Source organism: Nyctibius grandis, chromosome 4 (genome assembly GCF_013368605.1).
Source record: "Nyctibius grandis isolate bNycGra1 chromosome 4, bNycGra1.pri, whole genome shotgun sequence".
Taxonomy (NCBI): Eukaryota; Metazoa; Chordata; class Aves; order Nyctibiiformes; family Nyctibiidae; genus Nyctibius; species Nyctibius grandis.
In genome coordinates this window covers 91,263,331-91,282,545 of record NC_090661.1, presented here as the reverse complement: position 1 = coordinate 91,282,545, position 19,215 = coordinate 91,263,331, and the positions used below count along the sequence as shown (strand labels likewise).

At 42.6% G+C, this 19,215-nt stretch overlaps 1 protein-coding gene across 4 annotated transcripts in view; it reads left to right on the top strand.

Moving 5' to 3' along the window:
* Positions 1-18,786, top strand: part of SH3PXD2A (SH3 and PX domains 2A) — a 273,110-nt gene extending 254,324 nt beyond the window's left edge. For 3 of the 4 annotated variants that reach the window (XM_068400244.1, XM_068400243.1, XM_068400246.1), the window contains 4 exons: positions 1,316-1,650; positions 2,520-2,569; positions 4,720-4,839; positions 4,971-18,786. In XM_068400244.1, coding sequence (XP_068256345.1) covers positions 1,316-1,650; positions 2,520-2,569; positions 4,720-4,839; positions 4,971-6,866 — 2,401 coding nt within the window. In that variant the 3' untranslated portion in view covers positions 6,867-18,786. The remainder of the gene's footprint in view (positions 1-1,315; positions 1,651-2,519; positions 2,570-4,719; positions 4,840-4,970) is intronic. The other variant, XM_068400245.1, reaches the window with a different exon arrangement.
* Positions 18,787-19,215: the final 429 nt, after the last annotated feature.

The following is a 19,215-nucleotide window of genomic DNA, read 5'->3' as shown; positions in this document are numbered from 1 at the left end:
GAAGTGTCTAGGGAAGCAAGCCTACACTGCATTTTCTTGTTCCTGGCAAGTCCCATTGTTACTCTTCAGTGTCTGGATTTGGTGAATGAGCCCAGGGTGTGCCCTGGTGCAGAAATCTCACTGCAAATCTAAGAATCCAAGTGTTGGCATTATAGAATTGCTCATCTGCCAGGGACTGGTTTGCTGATATTTCCCACCTCCCCCGCCAGCTCCTTCTTCTGCTCTCTAGTCTCCATTTTCATTAGCCTTAGAGTCCTACTGTTTTAACCTTTGTATTTCCTGCAGATTTCCTGAGTACCAGGATTTTAATGGTGCCTGCTTTCCCACTTAGAGTTCAAGCGCCTGCTTTGGGTATCTTGAGAGATTAAAGAGAGAAAGGTTTCAGTGACTCACTCTGTAGCAAGTTAGAGTTTCATTAGGGAAAGCAGAGTTCATCCACGTGGTCCTCCCTGGAGCCTGATTGTAATCTGAAATCCCTGCTGAGGTGTTAGGAATGGCAGGAGTTAGAAAAACCATCTTCCCAAAAGCTCAGTTGTGGAAGAGTGACTTCAGTTTGAAGTGCAGCATGAGCAGCTCAGGCTGGTGCTCCGGGAACACATACTGGACTCAGGTGTCTGTTCAGATTTCCCAGTTTATTTCTTCAAATAGCCCCTAGCTTGTTCAGGGAAATGAGTCTCCATGAAAGCAATTTTTCCTTAGTCAAATTGTTTCTCAACCTTGCAGTGCTAGAGGAAGCTGCAGTGGTTTGAGTCCCATATTCTCCATAAGAGAAGCTGATCATACAGGACTGGGAGTTATGGGAGGAGGGGCAGTGTTCGTGGTTATACTTGCAAGGGGGGAGGCTTGCACAAGGGCCTTATAAACTGTAGACATAGGGGCTCTGTACGCCCTTATTTTAGCCCTTTTCCATTTTGAGTTGCCAGTAGGAAGTACTAAAACTATTAAAATATTTTACTCACTAGTCTGCTTTTTTGCTTTATGGGAAAATACTGAGTTTGCCTAGTACTGTCTAAACGTGGCATAAAACAAACTGGTGAAGCCCTTTGCCTTGTGAATTACTGTATTCCTTATCCAGAGAGACTCCTTCCTTAGGGTAAGAAGTAGCTTTTAACAGCAGTCTGCAGTTCACTGCTAGCTCAGCTGACTTTGAGATGTCTAATCAATAAGTAATGAATGAATAGAGACCACAGAAGCTTATCCAAGAACTGCAAATTTTGTTTTGTGTTATCATCCATCACTTTTGCCTTAGCTATCATACCTGAAATGTGTGAGAAGGCTGTGTTTGATGTGATGATGTTTCCTTTTGCATCTGCAGGTATCTAGGCAAAGAGGGCTGGGCTCCAGCTTCGTATCTGAAGAAGGCTAAAGATGATCTTCCGTCTAGGAAGAAGAACTTAACTGGGCCAGTGGAAATCATAGGAAACATCATGGAGATCAGTAACCTGCTGAACAAGAAATCATCCACTGACAAGGAAACTCAAGCAGAAAATGAGACTGCAGAAACCCATATCACCAAGAAGGAAATCAGTTTGCCCATCCTGTGCAATGACTCTAACGGCAATGCCATGATGACCCCAGACAAGCAGGTTTCCAAACTGGCCCAGGGATCCCCAGCCATAGCAAGGATAGCACCGCAAAGAGCTCAGATAAGTAAGGCAGTAAAGTAGTCTGTATTTCCACTCGCTTGCAAGGAATTTTTGTTTTCTACCTTTCAGGGCTGGCATTGCCTGTCAGCTAAGGTCCATTACAGCTGAGTCCACATGAAGCAGATCTTTGCAATGTCTGTAGATCTGCAGGGACCCCAGGACACGGTTCTTCATTAGTAGTGATAAAATTTAACTTCACTTTACACAAGGGCTGGCTGGTTCTTCTTTATCTTAGCCAGTATGCTTTTACGTTTGTTTTTCTTTTTCCACGAGAAGATTTTTTTTTTTTTTCCTTTTGAACACTCGAAAATGTGTCCCCTGCCCCCAGTAATGCAGATGATGTGATGGTGTGTTAAAGTCAAGGAGACCACCTATGTCTTGTCTTGCATTTGGTCTGCTCTTTTCCTGGGGGCAAGTTGCTATAATGTTTTTTTTACTACTTCATCTGCAAAAATGCAGATGCTAACACTAGTCTGTGCAAGGAATGGCAAGATACTATGACAGAGGACAGTGTGAGTGTTATTAATTTAGTGGATTATTTTTACTGCTGGGGGGAAAACTAGATGTTAGGCCAATTCTTTGCTGGCCAATATCCAATGGAGCTGGTCAGCTCCAGCAGAAAATACAATCCACTACTTTCTGGCAGTGATTTCCTCGTAAATTTGCTGGCTTAGCTGAGATGAATAGCTAAGCTACCTTGGTATTTCTAATATACCCTCATAGTTTCCTATCTTGTTTCATAGATATGCCTTAAATATTGCAAATACTGACTTCTAATATTCTCAAACTGTAACAGCAGAGAACTGCTGAAGAATGTGTTTAGCAGTACTTACAAAGTTAAAGTAAACTCTCTCCTCTCCCTTTCCTGCTCAGGTTCTCCAAATCTAAGAACAAGGCCGCCCCCACGAAGAGAATCCAGTCTGGTTTGTATTGTTTTATGGTATATGTTAGCAGTGGGGTAGATGTGTGGGTGTTTTATGAGACTTCCTGCAGCTGTACAAGGTGTGGGAGGTATCTGAGACATCCTTTATTTGCATGCCTGTTCATTTTATTGTTTGAGTATTGAACAGATCTCTGGACATCCTAATGTTAATTGGGGATTTCTGTTTTTCAAAATGTTGCCCCAACTAAGCAGGTGTTGAACTGAAGGGAGAATACCCTAAAGCTACTATGTTCTGTGCATGAGCATTAAAACCCGTTTGGCTGACTCAGGAGGTTTAAAGTTCCTCTGGGTGAGTTTAGCCCAGACTGGATCTTTTGGTCTTCTCTTTTCTTTAACAACTGAGAACATCTCCCCTCCTTCCATTGATACAATCTTTGAGGTGGCTAAGTTTCACTCTTGTGTATATTTAAAGTGACTTGGGACCTTATGGAAGGATGTGTGCTACAGGAATGAGACTTCCTATGATTGTTTCTCCTCAAAGCTAGAATTCTGGATGTTTGAACCAATTTGAGATTAGGACTGTCATCTTCAGATAGGAACTACTCAGTAATCTATTTGCACAAAAGTCATGCTAATAACTGGTTTATAACTAGGCAATATATAGTGTTTAATCTTTGCTGTACCCTTTATGAGCAGTATGTGACTTGTAATTTTTCTATGTCATCTGACATGCCTCTGAACAAACTAGATGAATAGCATATTACATTTTCTTCCTATTTCTCTTTGTATTATTTTCAATTAGACTTTGTTTTGGCAAGACTACTACACTTAATCCTATGCTAAAAATAACAATGATAATATATGTGAAACTCTGAACATGTCTGCTGTTTCCAATTATCTTCATTTAATCCAAACCATCCTATTATCTGAAAGCATTTTATTATGCTGCACTTCTGTATTTCAGCATTTATAGTGCAGAAACATCCAATTATAACATTGTTAGACATGGTTCCTAAGGTGCAGTGATGCATTCTCTATGAAATGCCACATGCTGTGCGTGGTGAAACATGGATTGTGAGTTACAACAAGGATATCTTAGAAATGGAGGAGCATGTGAATAAAGCTTGCTTTCTCCCGTTAATGGCTTAGGATCATTTTGTGTCTTTGGCTGTCCTGTGTCTCTGGCAGGTCTGACCTGTGTTGAAGAGATCCTGACGTATTGCAGTTCTTGTGTTAGAACCCTAAGTAGTGAAGTACAGAAGCTGTGAAGCTTCACCATCATCTAGTCATTCTGTAGATGAGCAATGTGCTAATCTGAAAAGTTTTCAATATTGAAATTCTTGGAAGGACTCTTATCTCATTTATCACCTTAAAAATAATTGTAACAAACTCTAAAATGTGACAGCTTAATGTAAAGGACTTAGCTTTTAGAGGAGTCTGGTATGCTGCCAGAATGGCTGTAAATAGCAGTGTCCTGCTTCTCATGGAATCTCTGTGCATTTTAAATGCAAGTTGTGTTGGGATTGAGTAGAGGTTCTGGGTCTCTGTTATGGGGAGGAACTGGAATCTTTTGATCCAATACTAAAGTCCTTCCTTTCTCCTATTACTTTAGCTGAGCAAAGCTCTTCATAGGGATCTGTGATATTATCCTTGTTTCTTGCTATAACAGATGCCCATTTGTTCATATCACTGACTATTTCAGATTGTTTAAAAATCCAGCAGCAGATTAAGAGCAATAATTCATTAGGATTACATTTTGATGTAGTATATTTGATGATAGGCAGAATCTATTACAGGCCTGTTGCAATGCAATTTTCTGCAGTGGTGGCAAGCCATCCAGAACTGAGTCTTTCTGGACGAAATCTCAGAGTAAATGGGCTGTTGTTACTGACTGGAATGGCAACTCAAGCTTTATGGCCTGTCAGTAAAATATTTTACTGTTCAGGTAAAGATTATCACAGTTTTAATAGTTGGTGAAGACGACATGAAGAGTGCGTATTTTGAAAAGCTTCTCTCTTGTGGCCCATCTCAAGACATCAGCTTCCACTCTGAAGAACTGGGAAGTTATCATTAGGAAGTAGCACAGGAAGAAGGAAGAGTTTTAGTGAATAAAGGCAAATATTTTTTCATACTGCTGTTCAGCCCACTGTTTCTTTGGTTTAATTGAACAAAACTTCCTATTTGCCATAGGGTTTTCAGTTGCCCAAACCACCAGAGCCACCCTCTGTGGAAGTGGAATACTATACCATTGCAGAGTTCCAGTCTTGTATCTCTGATGGCATAAGCTTTCGTGGAGGACAAAAAGCAGAGGTAAGCCTTAACAGTGCAGCTGGAAAAACTGTCATATTTGGCTAGTGCAGGGGACTGGATTGAAAGGCGAGGACTGGAAAGCAATTGGTTGAGAATTTTGTCTAAGTAACATGTTCCTTGTCATCTCCAAGGTAATAGAAAAAAATTCTGGTGGCTGGTGGTACGTGCAGATTGGAGAGAAGGAAGGATGGGCTCCAGCGTCTTACATTGACAAGAGGAAGAAGCCGAATTTAAACAGAAGAACCAGTACTTTAACCCGCCCAAAAGTTCCTCCCCCAGCACCTCCCAGTAAACCAAAAGACTCAGAAGAAGGAACAGCTCCTGGAATGGTTTCTTCAGGAGATACCCAGGACTCACCCCACAAGCTGAAATATGAAGAACCTGAATATGATGTGCCTGCCTTTGGCTTTGACTCAGAGTGTGAAGTGAGTGAAAGTCATCGTGAAGAGGGCACTCCTGAAAAACGACTGTTTCAGCCCCTCAAGCCCTCTCCCATGTCATCACTTCAGAAAGCAAAGTTCAAAGTAGGAGAGTCTTCAGAAGATGTTGCTCATGAAGAAGAGACCATCTATGAGAACGAGGGATTCAGGCGTTACGCGGAAGATGCTTTGTCCAATAAGGAATCTAGTGGAGACTCTGATTCTCAGAAAAGCTCCTCCCTCTCCTTGATCCGAAGGAATTCCCCATGTTCCAGCTCTCCTAAATCATCACTTGTGAAGCTCAAGACGGACAAAAACATCCAGCCCGATCTTGGAAAATGCCACTATTCCAGGAGCGAAGAGACAAAACCAAGGTCAGCTTCAGATGTTGGCTTACGTAGCATGCCAAGAACAGGCATAAAGAAAGAGCCTGGGCAGAGTCCTTCCATTAGAACAAAGCCAATCGTTAGGCCCAAACCCTTCCTGAACAAGGCAGACTGTCAGAGCCAAGAAAAGATGGATATCAGCACTTTACGGCGTCAGCTGAGGCCTACTGGGCAACTCAGAGGTGGACTTAAAGGTTCAAGAAGTGAAGAGTCTGAGAGCCCCCCACACACAGCTTCTGAGAACCAAGATGATCCTGTTAGGAGGAGCTCGGCTGATCTCATTACAGCTCCTTCCCGTGGCATTTTCTGCTCTAGCCATCCAGCCAAAGCTGAGCAAGAAAATTACTCCAGATGCTTGTATGTGACCACTGACTCATATCAAAAGGTACAAGATTCTGAAATTTGCTTCCCAGCAGGAGTAGAAGTGGAAGTGCTGGAAAAGCAAGCCAGTGGGTGGTGGTACCTGAAATACGGAGATATGGAAGGCTGGGCTCCTTCCCATTATTTGGCTCTCCCTGATAACCAGCGAGAAACCACATCAGCAGAGACGGATGCCTCGTTTGCTAGGAACAGGAAAAATGAAAACAAGTCAAACAGTTTAGAGAAGATAGAGAAGAGGGTTCAGGCTTTGAACACCATCAACCAGAGCAAGCGCGCAACACCACCCATCCCAAGCAAACCTCCTGGTGGTTTTTCAAAAACGTCAGGGCCAGTCAAAATGAGGAATGGTGTGAGGCAACTTGCCGTCCGGCCACAGTCAGTGTTTGTGTCTCCACCACCAAAGGATAACAACCTGTCATGCTCCTTGCGCAGAAATGAGTCTTTAACAACTACAGATCATCTTCGGACCGTCCGTCGGAATTCCTCCTTCAGCAACACACGGTCGCAGCCTGGTGATGTGAAGGGAAAGCAGCCTGAGCGGTTGGGTACGGAGGACATGGAGACCACCTCCAACCTCCCCACCCAGAGGAATGGGATTCCTGTATCCACAGTCAGACCAAAGCCCATTGAGAAATCCCAGTTCATCCACAACAATCTCAAGGACATCTATGTTTCCATTGCAGACTATGAAGGGGATGAGGAGACTGCAGGGTTTCAGGAAGGTGTCTGCATGGAGGTCCTCGAAAGGAACCCAAATGGCTGGTGGTACTGCCACATCATGAATGGTGTGAAGCCATTCAAAGGCTGGGTGCCCTCAAATTACTTGGAGAAAAAGAACTAATATTACAGTATCTTTAACCTCCCTAATTTATACTGTTCCTGCTGTGTACATGTGGAAAAAACAATTGTTACACAAAAAGACGTTTCTCTGTGCTCCAGTTTGTACAAAGGGACAAAGGAGTCTATGCTGAGAACAAATCTGCCATGTTCTGGAGAGGTTTGTGGGGTTAATGTGTCGTAAGCAACTACGAGGAAAATGCAGCATAGTCAAATGCCTTTTTGTGAAGTTGTTAATAATCTTGTATGTGTAACAGGGTATGACATCCCATCTTTCCCGTCATTGATAGGAAACCAAATGTGTGCCTTTTGTGAGAGAGAAATACACATGCATCTACTTGGGGAGTTTTGTGCCAAACTCTGTTTTACAATTTTGGCTCCCTTTCTCCTCATTCTTGTCCATACTTGGAATACCCAAGAGTTTTGGATGCGTTTTCACAGCTTACAGTAAGAAGCGAATGGGAGTTTCTGAAACACAGAGGGACTCTAATCCTTTGGAGATGTTCCTTTTTTTTTTTTTTTTTTTTTAACTGTTCTGAACAGTCAGTTGATCCAGAATTGAAGCCTTTTCATCGTGGAGAGATTTAGTCTCTGACTTCAGCTGTGTTTCCTTGTTACTGATAACTCACCGGAAAAGGCAATCAGGTGATGTTGGTTGGGGCTTTTTGTTTCCTTTTGTTTGGTCTTGTTCTTTGAGTTGGGATTTCAGGTGTTCTAGGGCAGCGATGCCTACTGGTGCTTGTAAAAACAAACCTACAAACCCCATGCTTAAGCACATTGATTACTTTGTAGGCTCCATATTTGGTTCTATGCCTGGCTCCTGCCAGGTTATCCTGGTTGATTATCTTCCCAGAGTTGAATTTCTCAAAACTTGTTATAATATCAAAATGTACAGAAGTCCCTTAAGACACTGAAGACAAAGCTGTCAAATGCATTACTTCTGTTTTTGCCATCCGGTCCAAATCCAAGCGTGCTGACTGCTGGCAGGGCCCACCAAGGTATTAGTCAGAAATAGCCGCAACCTTTCTGCAACATCAGTGTTTACAATGGGGGGGGGGAAAAGCCATCAAACTCAGTCTGCACATCCTTAATTTGTATATTTTTGTGGAACTTTTTTCTGTGTTTTGTTTTTGTCTTTTCTGTGCATTCTGGGTTTACTTTATTTTTTTTTTGTCTTGTTTTACCAGAAGAGACTTAAAACTGAAGTAGGAGCCAAATACATGTTTCTGTTCCCACTTGAATCCAAAAAGTACATTTGTACTGGAAAGTGTGCCTGGGCTTCTCAGGCTTAGAGATTTAATATCAAAGCAATTAGGTCTACAATGCATCTAACCAGGAAGCTGACTCTTCTAGTTCCGTTTCTGTTTGCCTTTCTTAACTCATGCTTTGAAACGTGGCACACGGTGGGGGTAGCGTGGTGAGAAATGGAAGAGGCATCCATTGGAATAGGCTTGGAATATGGAGTTATTCTTGAGGTAGCCAAGTCTTGTACTGTAAATGTCATTGGCTAAATCCCTACTGTACTTGAGGAAGTAGTGCTTTTTTTTTTTTTTTTAAAATGGCCTTGTTAATCACTCAAGATCAATACCTAGTTCACCTAGTTCCTTTAAGTAATAGGCAGCGTTGTAAATCTGTTTTAAGGGAGAGGGGGCAGACCATTTCACTACTGGCTTACACAAAATGATACATGTCCTTTTTTCCACCAGAGCTTCATACTGATTTGGCTTGGAAGGTAAAGGTTATAAAGACTTTAAAATAGCTGGGATCAAGGGGCTGAGTAAAATAGCACAACAATATCGTGTGTTACTGGGGATGTTTCTCTGCCAAAAAAAAAAAAATACACAATTTCTATGTTGTTCTTGTCTTTTTTTTTTTTTTTTTTTGTGGTTTGGGGTTTTCATTAATTTCCATGGTAACATTGAGAGAGTTGCCTACAGCTAACCTGACTGATGTCCTTTTGGTAGCTGAAACAACATCCAGGTGCCACAACTGGTTACGAACAGTGCTGTGGTTCGAGCAGTTCTCTGCATCCAAGTGGGGAGGGAGGGTGTTTGGTTGGGATCCCTTTAAATTGTGGTGGCAGGAGGAGGAGGAGTATCTGCACAACAGCTCGTATCACAGTGTGCAGGGTCCTCTTTGTACCTTGCTTCTTACCGTATAATATATATGTATATATCCAGTTAGCTACATCTTACTGGATGTGTATCTGAGGCATTGTGGCCCTGTCTCTCATACTTCTCCCCATTTTTAGTTGTACTAATATGGTAGCAGCCATAAAAGACTGCTGGAGCTGTTGTGAGATTATAATAGAAGTATTATATTCTTCTGCTGGACAGTATTAAATAGAGCAATACATAGAGTTATCTGCTAGATTGCAGTACTAATTGTAGTGACTTAGTGACTCGTATTAGTGTTGTTATGATTTATTTTAACAATAATGATACGGAAGTGGTTCATTATTTTGAATTAATGCACTTTAACAATAAAAGAAACCAAAATGGAAGCCAATGCAAAGAACTAAGTGCATTATTTAAAGGTGCAGTATATAATTATCATTTTCTTGAAGCACATATTTATTAAGAATTAACTTATTATTTAAAATATTCTAAAGTTTTGTTTAAAGACATTCCCACTAGGTCATCTCTTTGGGGGGATGTAAAAGCACAGCTCCCAGATCTTCTGCATTGAGCCACTGAATTCTCTGAGTACGGTGTGGCATGACGTGAGCCCCTACCCAGGGAGAGGAAAGCAGCACGCAGACAGGAGAGCCTGGACTACTGTAAATATTCGCACTTGCATCCAGCAAACCCAAGCCTAGAGCACCTCTGAACTGCAGGAGTCCTTGCAGGGTTTGGGGTGACAAAGCCATTTTTGGCAGACGGTTGTGGTGCCTGGCTGCCACACACCTTGCACGAGGCTGGTCCCCCGTGGGTGCAGGCTCGCCATGAGGCTCAGGTTAGTGTGAGGGCTTCAGGATCTGCCCGGGAAACATGGGCCAGCTCTCTTAACAGGCATCTGTCTGTCCCACAGCTCCCCTTCCACCTCACTTCTCCAGCTCTGTTTTTTGCAGGGAGGCAGTTTGCTGAGCTTCATCCAAGTGGTGCAGGGGATGCCACAGAGTGAGGGTGCCTGCAGTACTGCCAGGGTTTTCTCAGCAGCCCAGTGCCCATGGCTCACTTGCTTCTTTATCCCATCTCAAAGGCTTCGTGGCCCCCTGAGGAGAGGCCAGAGTCTGTAGATGGGCTGCAAAGCCATGCTCAAGGCCTCCCTCCTCCCTCTGCCCCCACCTGCACCAGCAAAAAGGATGGGGCGCAAATGACCTACTTGATGCTAGAAATGAATATGGGCTACTGCCTGGCACACCGAGCTTCCCGCCTGGTGGGAAAGCTTTGGTTTGGGCTTCCCTTTATTTGGTGACTATTCTGACTGCTTGTGTTTAACAGGGAACTTTTAAAGCAAATACCCCCAATGCAGTTTTTTCCCCTTCCCATCTTACCATTGTCACAGCATCTCTCACTGGTCTCTTTTTTGATTCTTTCAGCTGAGAGATGCCAGGAACAGAATTATTTTTTCTGTCGACAAGCAGCTAGTTTTGGTCAGCTCCACTGATACCCGAAATAGCAAGCCCTTTCCACTGTTAGCTGTGAAACACAGTGAAAGGTCTTAAGCTAAATCAGAAAAGCTGACTGCAGGGCAGGAAAACGTGGCAGGGTGCCTCAGAGGACAATGTAATGCTAGAAGTGTTTTAGCTCTTTTCTAAAATGTTAATGTCGCCTTAAGCTTTATTTACTAAATTTGTCAAAACTGACACTGGATCAAGAGCAATATTTAAATGTAACGTACACCTCAGTGAACACTCAATGCAGAAATCAATAGTACTGTTTAAAATTCTCTTTTTCTGGTTTATTCTTGAATCGGATTAAGAGGAAGAGCTCTGCAGGGCTTGGGCAAAGCCGTTTGGAGCTGAAGGGGGCCCTCCTCCGGGGGAAGAGGCGGCTGCTGTCACCGCATTGCTCGCACCCGCTGTCCGTGCTTTCCAAAAAAGTCTTGAATTTGGACCAGCAGAAAATCCAAACTCCCAATGCCAGAGAACAAAATTTGAGAATGTGAAAATTGTGTCTTGCTGTATACTGCAACTTTAATAATAATGGGCACTTCTGAGTTCGTTATTGAGGTTTATATAATGCCTGAAAAGTTTAATTGCTGTTTTCCCTTGTCTCCCCTTTCAAAACATTTTCTTGTAACAGCAAGAGTAATAGGTTTTTGTGAGCAGCCCTTCCCTGTGGGAGGCAACTCCTGTTAATGGTCCTAGCTCCCACGCCTTGCAATGGGTGGGTGTAGGCATATGTACCAGTCCTTTGCAAGCCAAACTTTTCAAGATAAAAGATACGATAAGTGCATGTCGGGATACTCAGCTGATGTGTCAACAGGAAGTTTTTGAATCAATGTGTACAATAATAGCAAATAATACACAATAATGAAGGATTGAAATTGGCTCACAGTTAGACTCTTAAAAATGGAATTTCGACCAACACCTCGTTCCGTTGTGATGCTATAAAGTTTGACGAAGGCATTATATAACTGTTTTCATCACTTTCAGATCTTAATGAATTGTATTTTATTGTAATATATATTCATTGCTTTCCTCAGTTAAAAAGAAAGTTACTGCTTTTATCTTATATGAAAAACAAGGGAATTTGATAAAGCATTCATTATTTTCATATTACTAGTATTAACAGAATAGACCTAGTACTATTTAATTTTAGATCTTCATAGCTAGCTTGTTAATAACTCATATTTTCCTGTGTTGTATCCTACTAATTTTCTCTATTTTTTTTCCCAAATACTCTGCATTCTTGAGAAAAAAGAAATCCAATGAGTGGATAAGTGCAATATTCATAGAATAAACAGGCCCCTCATCCAGGACTTGGAGTGGAACGTGCAGTGTGAAATGTTTGCAATTCTCTATTCGTGCACTCTTAGGGGAAGGGGAAATGCAGGGTGGGGGGAGCAGCTGGATGAAAACAGGACCCTTGGGTAGGTAGGGACTGGTAGCTGGGGTAGTTAGGGGTGGGAATGGCTGCTTTTCATTAAAAAAGCATCACCTGTTACTGAAAGTATGTTGCCAGGATTATGTATAGAATATGCATTAACATTCTTATCAACACAGGACTTCTGAGCTATGCTTGAAACACTGTGTGTCATCCATGCATGATACTGTCTTCTGGTATGTCTCTGCTGGTTACGTCCTCTGCTACGCTTCATAATCGATAACTTTAGAAGGGAAAATAATTCTGCTGGTGCAGTCCCGAGTTTTGATACTGTATTGTTACTTGTATTTATTGCAAGAGCTATGGGAATATTTTTACAGGTCCTCATTTCTTTTTCATTCCTTATTGTTAACTTAAGAAAAACAGTCCCTATTTTATCTGGGTTAGTTCTCACCTGCAGAATTTCACAGCTGATTTGGGTATTGATTTCATATTTCTTGGCTTGCAAAGGCTGATCTCTCAGGTCCAAAATAAAGTTGGGCAGAAACTTTGCTCTTCAAAAGAGGTTTTGTCTTAAATTCTATTAGAATGGAAGGAGAACTTCCATCTGCCCAAAATAATGTGACTTTCCAGGTAGCAGCAAAATCTACTACCTTTGAAAAACTGGACGGTTTTCATAAGATGTAAGAGAAATATGAAAGCCAGAGCATTTGATTCTCTGAGCTCCGGGAAGTACGTCTCCTGTGGCTCTAGTTCATGTCCCTGCAGAGGGGGTGTACCTCAGCTTTCGGCTTCATTTTTGTCCTGCTGTTCTTAAGTTTGTCAAAAAGCCTTAATATTACCAGAGACCTTTGCATTCAAACAGGAAAAATGAATTCTGCAGCTGTACTGAAATAGTATCAATTACACGATTTTGGAAAGCCTCTAGTACTTTACAAATGAATCTGGCTTTGAGGAGCCAGCTTAATTCTTTCATGTGCTGTTGTCTAAACTGGCAAGAAGTCCATGAGCATCAGTAGAGTTACACTGACAGAAGACCCGCAGGGGAGCAAAGCATCTTGCGGGCACTCAGCATAGACCATTCTCAGCAAAAGCAAGCGCCGTGCACTCGGTTCCTACACCTCTGTAGGGTGCACAGGACCACTGAGCCTTGGTGCTGCCATGCCACGATCCATTTCCCTGCAGGTCTTGCAGCTTTTTAAAACCAACTGGAGCTTTGCTGCTATTTGCTGGTGGCTTCCCAGCACCTCTTTCTCTGGCAACTTCAGATGCTATTTAGCCACGTAGCGAAGTGCTGTGTGTAAATGCAGTGTTTGATAGCTGCCACAGTACCAATATGATGGTCCGAGAGCAAATGTTTGTGTAAGTTATTTTATTTTCATTTGCTTTTAGTTGCTTGGTAGAAACAGGGACCACCAATGCGGCAGTGCATGGGCAAAGTGTCTGCACACTTGAACTGTTTGATGGACTCTGCTAGCTCTGCCCAGTGCTTGTATTTCTCTCCTTCTGTGCTGCTTGGTAGTCACATCTGTTGTGTGTGTCTGTAACGTTCAAATAAAGTACTGTATGTAGGGCCGAATCCAGAAGCCCCTTCAGTCAGTTGACTTTGGGTTGAAATGTAGGTTGCTGTTGCTGCTTCTCCTCCTCCGTCTTAGACCTAACTTGGAGCAAAGCACAGATGTCTGTAAAAAGTCACCCATAACTCTGCTTTGGGGTGTCAGTTTTGTGGGGTGTGCATGCATTGCCAAGGGTGGAGCGAAGGGATCTTTTTTCTTGGGTGCCCTCATATCAGGGCTAGGGTTCCACAGTGATTCCTGGAGCGAAAGCCGTGCCGCACTGTGTGCGGACCTGACTGGCGTAGGCAGAACAAATTAGTTTCTCCCACTTTATAATGTCAGGGCTGGGCTGGTCCCATCAACGATGTTCTTCATTTGTTTTTTTGCATCAAGGTAGCATTGATTCTAGTTGGAGAGTGCAATTTTTTTGTTTTGTGTTTTTTTTAATAAGTAAATTTGGTTTAAAGCTTCACACTGGCGTTATACAGACCTGTTCTTGTCAGCATAAGCCACTACTGTCCTGAGCTGAGACTCCTGTTTGTTACTGAATCAAACTAATGGGAATTATGTTGATAATTTGGAAAGAAATGAAAGGTAACTATATTGGCAGGGGAGGGATAGATAAAATATGAGGAAGAAGATGTTTCTAATAAGGCCATAAATTATTGGGTCTGACACTGCAGGTGCTTTCTCTGTATAGATGGTTTCAATATGTCACTGCTCTGTGTTACGATTTTTCGTTATTGAGAAAAGTTGAGTTTTTCACTCCATGATATACTATGATGATCTGTATCCTGAAGCCAATGATCCACCAAAGACAAACATGGGTTACATGTTTGTTGAAGTTGAGGTGGTTTGTGTGTCTGGGAGTTTGCATACACCGAGGTTCGGCTGACAGAGCAGGCAAGAGTGGCTGTTCCAGGCCCGCCTGCGTTGGCCCTCTGTGAAACAGCCCTGTGCTAGTGGCACTTCTGGGAAAATGTTGGGTTTAGTGATCTTCCCAGATGCCCAGGGTTATTTGCTTACAATGGTACCTGTCTTTCTTGGTCCCTGCTTGGTGGAGGAGAAAAACAGGGGGGAGGGAGAATCACTTGGCACCGTAGGAGAATTTTTAAAATATAACAATATTAAAATAAATATTTCAGGCTTCTCCAGATACTCCCCTTTAAAGCTGTGTTAGTGACTCTATATTTGATGTCTGAAATTTAAGCAACATGTCAGCCTTCTCTGTGCAAACAGTTCTTTTGTGGCTTGAGAGCTTGTTCTTGAGCCACTTCTGGGTCACCAGGGAAGTGGTAATAAATAAACAAAATCCCGTCATCACCCTTGGGGTTTAGACTAGGGGGGCATCAAATTCTATTCTGACTCTGGGTGCCCCTGAGCATCCAGGTTTGGTGTGTTTCTGCCCCCTGGAAGCAGGACAGGAGAGAGTAGTGCAGTCACTGGAACTTAGCCTGTAACAATTAGTAAACTGGAAAAAATAAGAAAAGAATTAAAAATAAACCTTTTACAAAATGAAATATTTCAGTGAATAGCTGACTTAACTATTTCCTGTCTTGGATTTTCATGAGAGGGGAAAAAAAATTGTAATTGTTTCCAGTCTCTAGGAGGAATTTTTCTGCAGCATGCTGAATAGGCTTGCTGAAAAGACTTGCTCATTACTCATGGTGAGTTCAAACCTGGAGTACTGCAAGAGCAAAATGCATGTAGCATTACAATGACTTTTTTGTACTGAGGGTCCAGACTGAGTATTGTGGGGTCAATAGTGCACAGAGTAGGTGCATTTCTGCTGTCAGGCTAACTTCATGTTACATCAGTGCTGTTCCTTTATTGCAGATTTAATTGCAGACAGCAGTGCTTGTTACCCTGCTTGCAGTGTTTGGGGAGAATAAAGCAGATGAGCCTCCTCAGTTAAGACTCAATATCAAATTTCGTGTCAGGAGAAGTCTTGCCAGCAGTTTGATTGATTGGTGCTTAGGCTAAAGTTCAGATGCAGATAACTCAAGGTGGGTATTGAAAGCAGCTCAGCTGGACCGTGTACATCTGTAGCCATTTCCAGAGCTGTTAATTAGCCTAAATTGTCTCTGGAAGTGGTGGGTAGTCAGTTGTTGGGAGCCTAAACCTGTTGTTGACTGAAGGCTGAAATCTGTTTGAGCAGTTGTGCTCCCCTCCATTAGCAGAGCAATTGCACGTGTCTGGACTGGAAACCCGGATGGCTTTTGCTGTCCCAGATTTGCATTTGACAAAAAAAAAGAATGGATCTAGGCGTGGTCTAAGTGAGGCTTTGCAGTGGGTTTCCTGGGTGGTTGATGTTCTTAATGTGACCTTGACTATTAGATGCCATTGTCATTTTTGTGTTGGTGTAGTGCTCCATTTTCTAGTGGTTAGGTGGTGGGAATGTACCTGGTGGGAGCTTGGGGAGAGTATGTCGGTGACCAGAGATAGAGAAATGTGTGGCTGGTCTTAGTGTGTGTGGTCAAGTTGGGGACACTTTTTCGTCTTTGTTTGTTTGTTTTGTTTTGTTTTTAACATGGGAACCATTCTGTCTGTTCTGCTTGGAAAAAGGTCTAGAAGTTGATGTGGTTTGTGTTGCAGTATATATGAGAAGGAATAACTGAGAGCTTTTTTTTTTTTCTTTTTAAGAGAGTTTATTGGCGGGAGTCCATTCAGTTTGTTTTGGGATACAAGTTAAGCCAAGAGAGGAAGAAAATTAGTCTGGGGAAACCCTTTTTTGTGGTAACAGCTTTGGACCACATTTTCTTGTGGCCTCTGATCCAGCTTCACTGAAGGTAGTGGAGTGAATATTGTTCATCGTGCAGATCTTAGAGCTTTTGGCCAAGTATTGATTCTTTTAGAGCTGACAGGTATTTTGACATTCACGGCATTGGTCTTTAACGTTCCTATAGCAAATGCGAGCTAGAGACAGAAATAGTAACTGCAGCCTCATGTGTTGTCCAATTTTTCTTTAATGAACTCGAGATGGTGACCAGTTGGATAGAACTGTTTGTACAGTGAACAGCTCCTGCAAGGGTCCAGATGTGCTTGGGTTTCTGAGATGCTTTCCTTTCCTAGAAAAGGAAATCACGTGCGTGATAGAACATTTTGCCTTTCTTAGTCATCCCAGTAAAATTGAAATGCAGAAAAACTACTTTTTTTTTTTTGCACTTAACAGTACCTTTTGCCATCGATGGCAAGAGTTATTGTTACTGAGGGGTCAGGTGCACCAATCTGTCTGAACTGGCTCAAAACAGAAGACCTTTTTGTGACCAATCCCTGAGCCTGCATGTAAACATGGTAGATTTGATGCAGATTAGAGTACTAGTTAACAAAGATGAGTTACTGCTCTATGGGCCAACACAAAAGATGCATTATTAGTGGGGGAAAATATAGCTCTCCTTTTTCCAAGTGACCCTGTAGCAATGCCCCTCAGGCTTTAGCACAGATCACCTGGGGACCTGCGATGATTTAGCTGATACATATGGTACTGTGGGCCTGGTTCTGTGACTGTGACAGTAGAAGTGCATCTCTGTCCCAGTGAAAGTTAATGAAATGATCATAGCACAATGTTTTCGTTGCTTTGGATTTGTCGGTGGTAGGGAAGCAGTTGTGCAAAGCATTGTCTTCCTCCTAATCCAGACTTGCAGACTTTACTTGACTTCTGTGCCCAGCCTAGAACTGGTTTCAGAGCTGTCCTCGTGGTTATGTCGTAGGCCAAGTGCAGAAAATGGGGGTTTGAGTATCACCAAATCAGCATGTGTCTGCTCATGTCACAGGCATGGGTGACTGGGTCAGGGTTTTGCTGCCCTGTGTGAGACAGGGGCTGTACACGGGGGGCTGCCCTCTTCTCCATGACTGCTGAACAGCCGTGTGCCATGCCCAAGTGCTTGCTCGGGAAACTGCAAAACAATGTAAAGCAGTTGAGGTTTGGGCTCTTTCCCTAAAGCAGCACATTGTGAAGCAGTGAAGTTAAAACAAATGTTTGTTTGAGGTATTTTAATCACGTCTGTGCTTGTAAATGTGAAAAATCTGCATGGGTCACTCAACAGGGAGTGAGAAACACAAATTGTCTTGGGCAATTGTGCATGTGAAGATGCAGAGCAAAACCTTCAGATTGCTGTGCCTAAAAGCAGATCTCTGCATTACTCTTTAGGCATCTATTAGAGCTGGTATTATCTTGGAATTGAACGGCATTTCATAATGGTTAGTTAAGACTGCTCAAAAACTACTGGAGGAAAAGAGAAGACAGATTGGGGAGTTCTGGACTCTTGTAGAGGAGGGAGTTGCAGTAAACATAAAATATTGCCATGTGCTTTATGAACTTAACTTTTTTCTAGGATTGTCACAGATCCTTGTGACTGTATCCTGGCCCACACTTGTGCTGTGGCACAGCAACTGGGGATATAGACACCTCTCTGCAAAAATTCATAGCCAGGCATCTGTGATGGGCATGTGTGTATTGGAAAAGATGAGCCTAAAAAGGGCCTGGAGTAAATTACACTTGATTAAAAGAGCTCCTGATTTCCATGTTCCAGATGTGCTGAAATAACTTGCATTTAGGCAACTTCAGCTCCTTCCAGGTGTCTGCCATCTTACACCCTGACAGCACGCAGATGCTGCAGTCTGCTGGGTTTTAGAGGGTGGCAAATGCTAGTGGAAAGGATAATTGAGGATGCACACTGTCACTGCCCTTCCTGTTCTTCACCGGTGCCCGAAGACAGAACTCAGCCGGGCCGAAGCAGGACCAGACTCTTGGCACAGTGTTTGCCGTGTCCCACAGGGCCGAGCTCAGCTCTGCCAAGCGCTTTCAGGGATGTTCACTGGCACTGTGCGCTGCTGCACAGCAATGATGTTCTTCTCTCTGTGTGCGCAGGACGAGGGGAGGTTGTGAGGGACTGCCAGAGTTTGAGGGCTGTTTTCTCAAGAGTTATTACAAGTTCTTGCAATGTGAACCTCTAATCTTTTCAAAGACTCAGGCAGAAAGGACTTGCTAAACGGACTGTACCTGTCATCTCCCAGTTCATTGATTGCTTGGACCAAAGGTGGTGCTAAATCTGATCTTTGTCTGTAATATTTATATTTTGTTGGACTTTTTTTTTTTTTAAGTGTTTGATAAAACAGATGCAGTGTCCTTCTTACATGAGAAATTCAGTCCTGGCTTGGGACATGGCAAAACGCACTGGATCTTCAGGATCCAGAATTGTTGCTTGTTAACATTTGAGCAGGCTTGCAGTGTTCCGGGGGGAAGTGGGAAAAGGGTACTCTATCTTCAAATGCTTGCAGACTGTAAGAATTGACTTGTGATTATTTTTTGTTTGTTTGTATTTTGTTTACATTGCCTCTTATGCCCTAAGGAAAAATAAATTTTTGACCTTTTTAATTGTGATCCAGTTGGTTTATTTTATTTTTTCAATTTTTTCAGTACTGTTTTAATTCCACTTGTGTTTGTCAAACCACTGAATTTAGCGTTCCTAGAATAACTTACAACTTACGTGTACCTGCCATTGCAAATTTCAGTTTAGGCTTAAATGGCTAAAGGAGCTTCTCTCGTCCCCTGGCCCCGAGTTGTTATTGTATGCTGTGTTTTTGTCTCTTTTCTAATCCACAAGGTTCTATGGACTGCTGATCTCTGCCCTCAAACATGAAGACCTTTTGTCTGTATTGAGCAAGGTCTTAAGGTTTAAAATACTCCATCAGGATGGGTTTTTTTGGAGAGGCATGTGGCATCAGATCCAAAATAAGAAAAACATCCATTTATGTGAGTGGCCCTTTGGTTCTGTGATAAAAGCATTGCTTTGCAATGCAATTT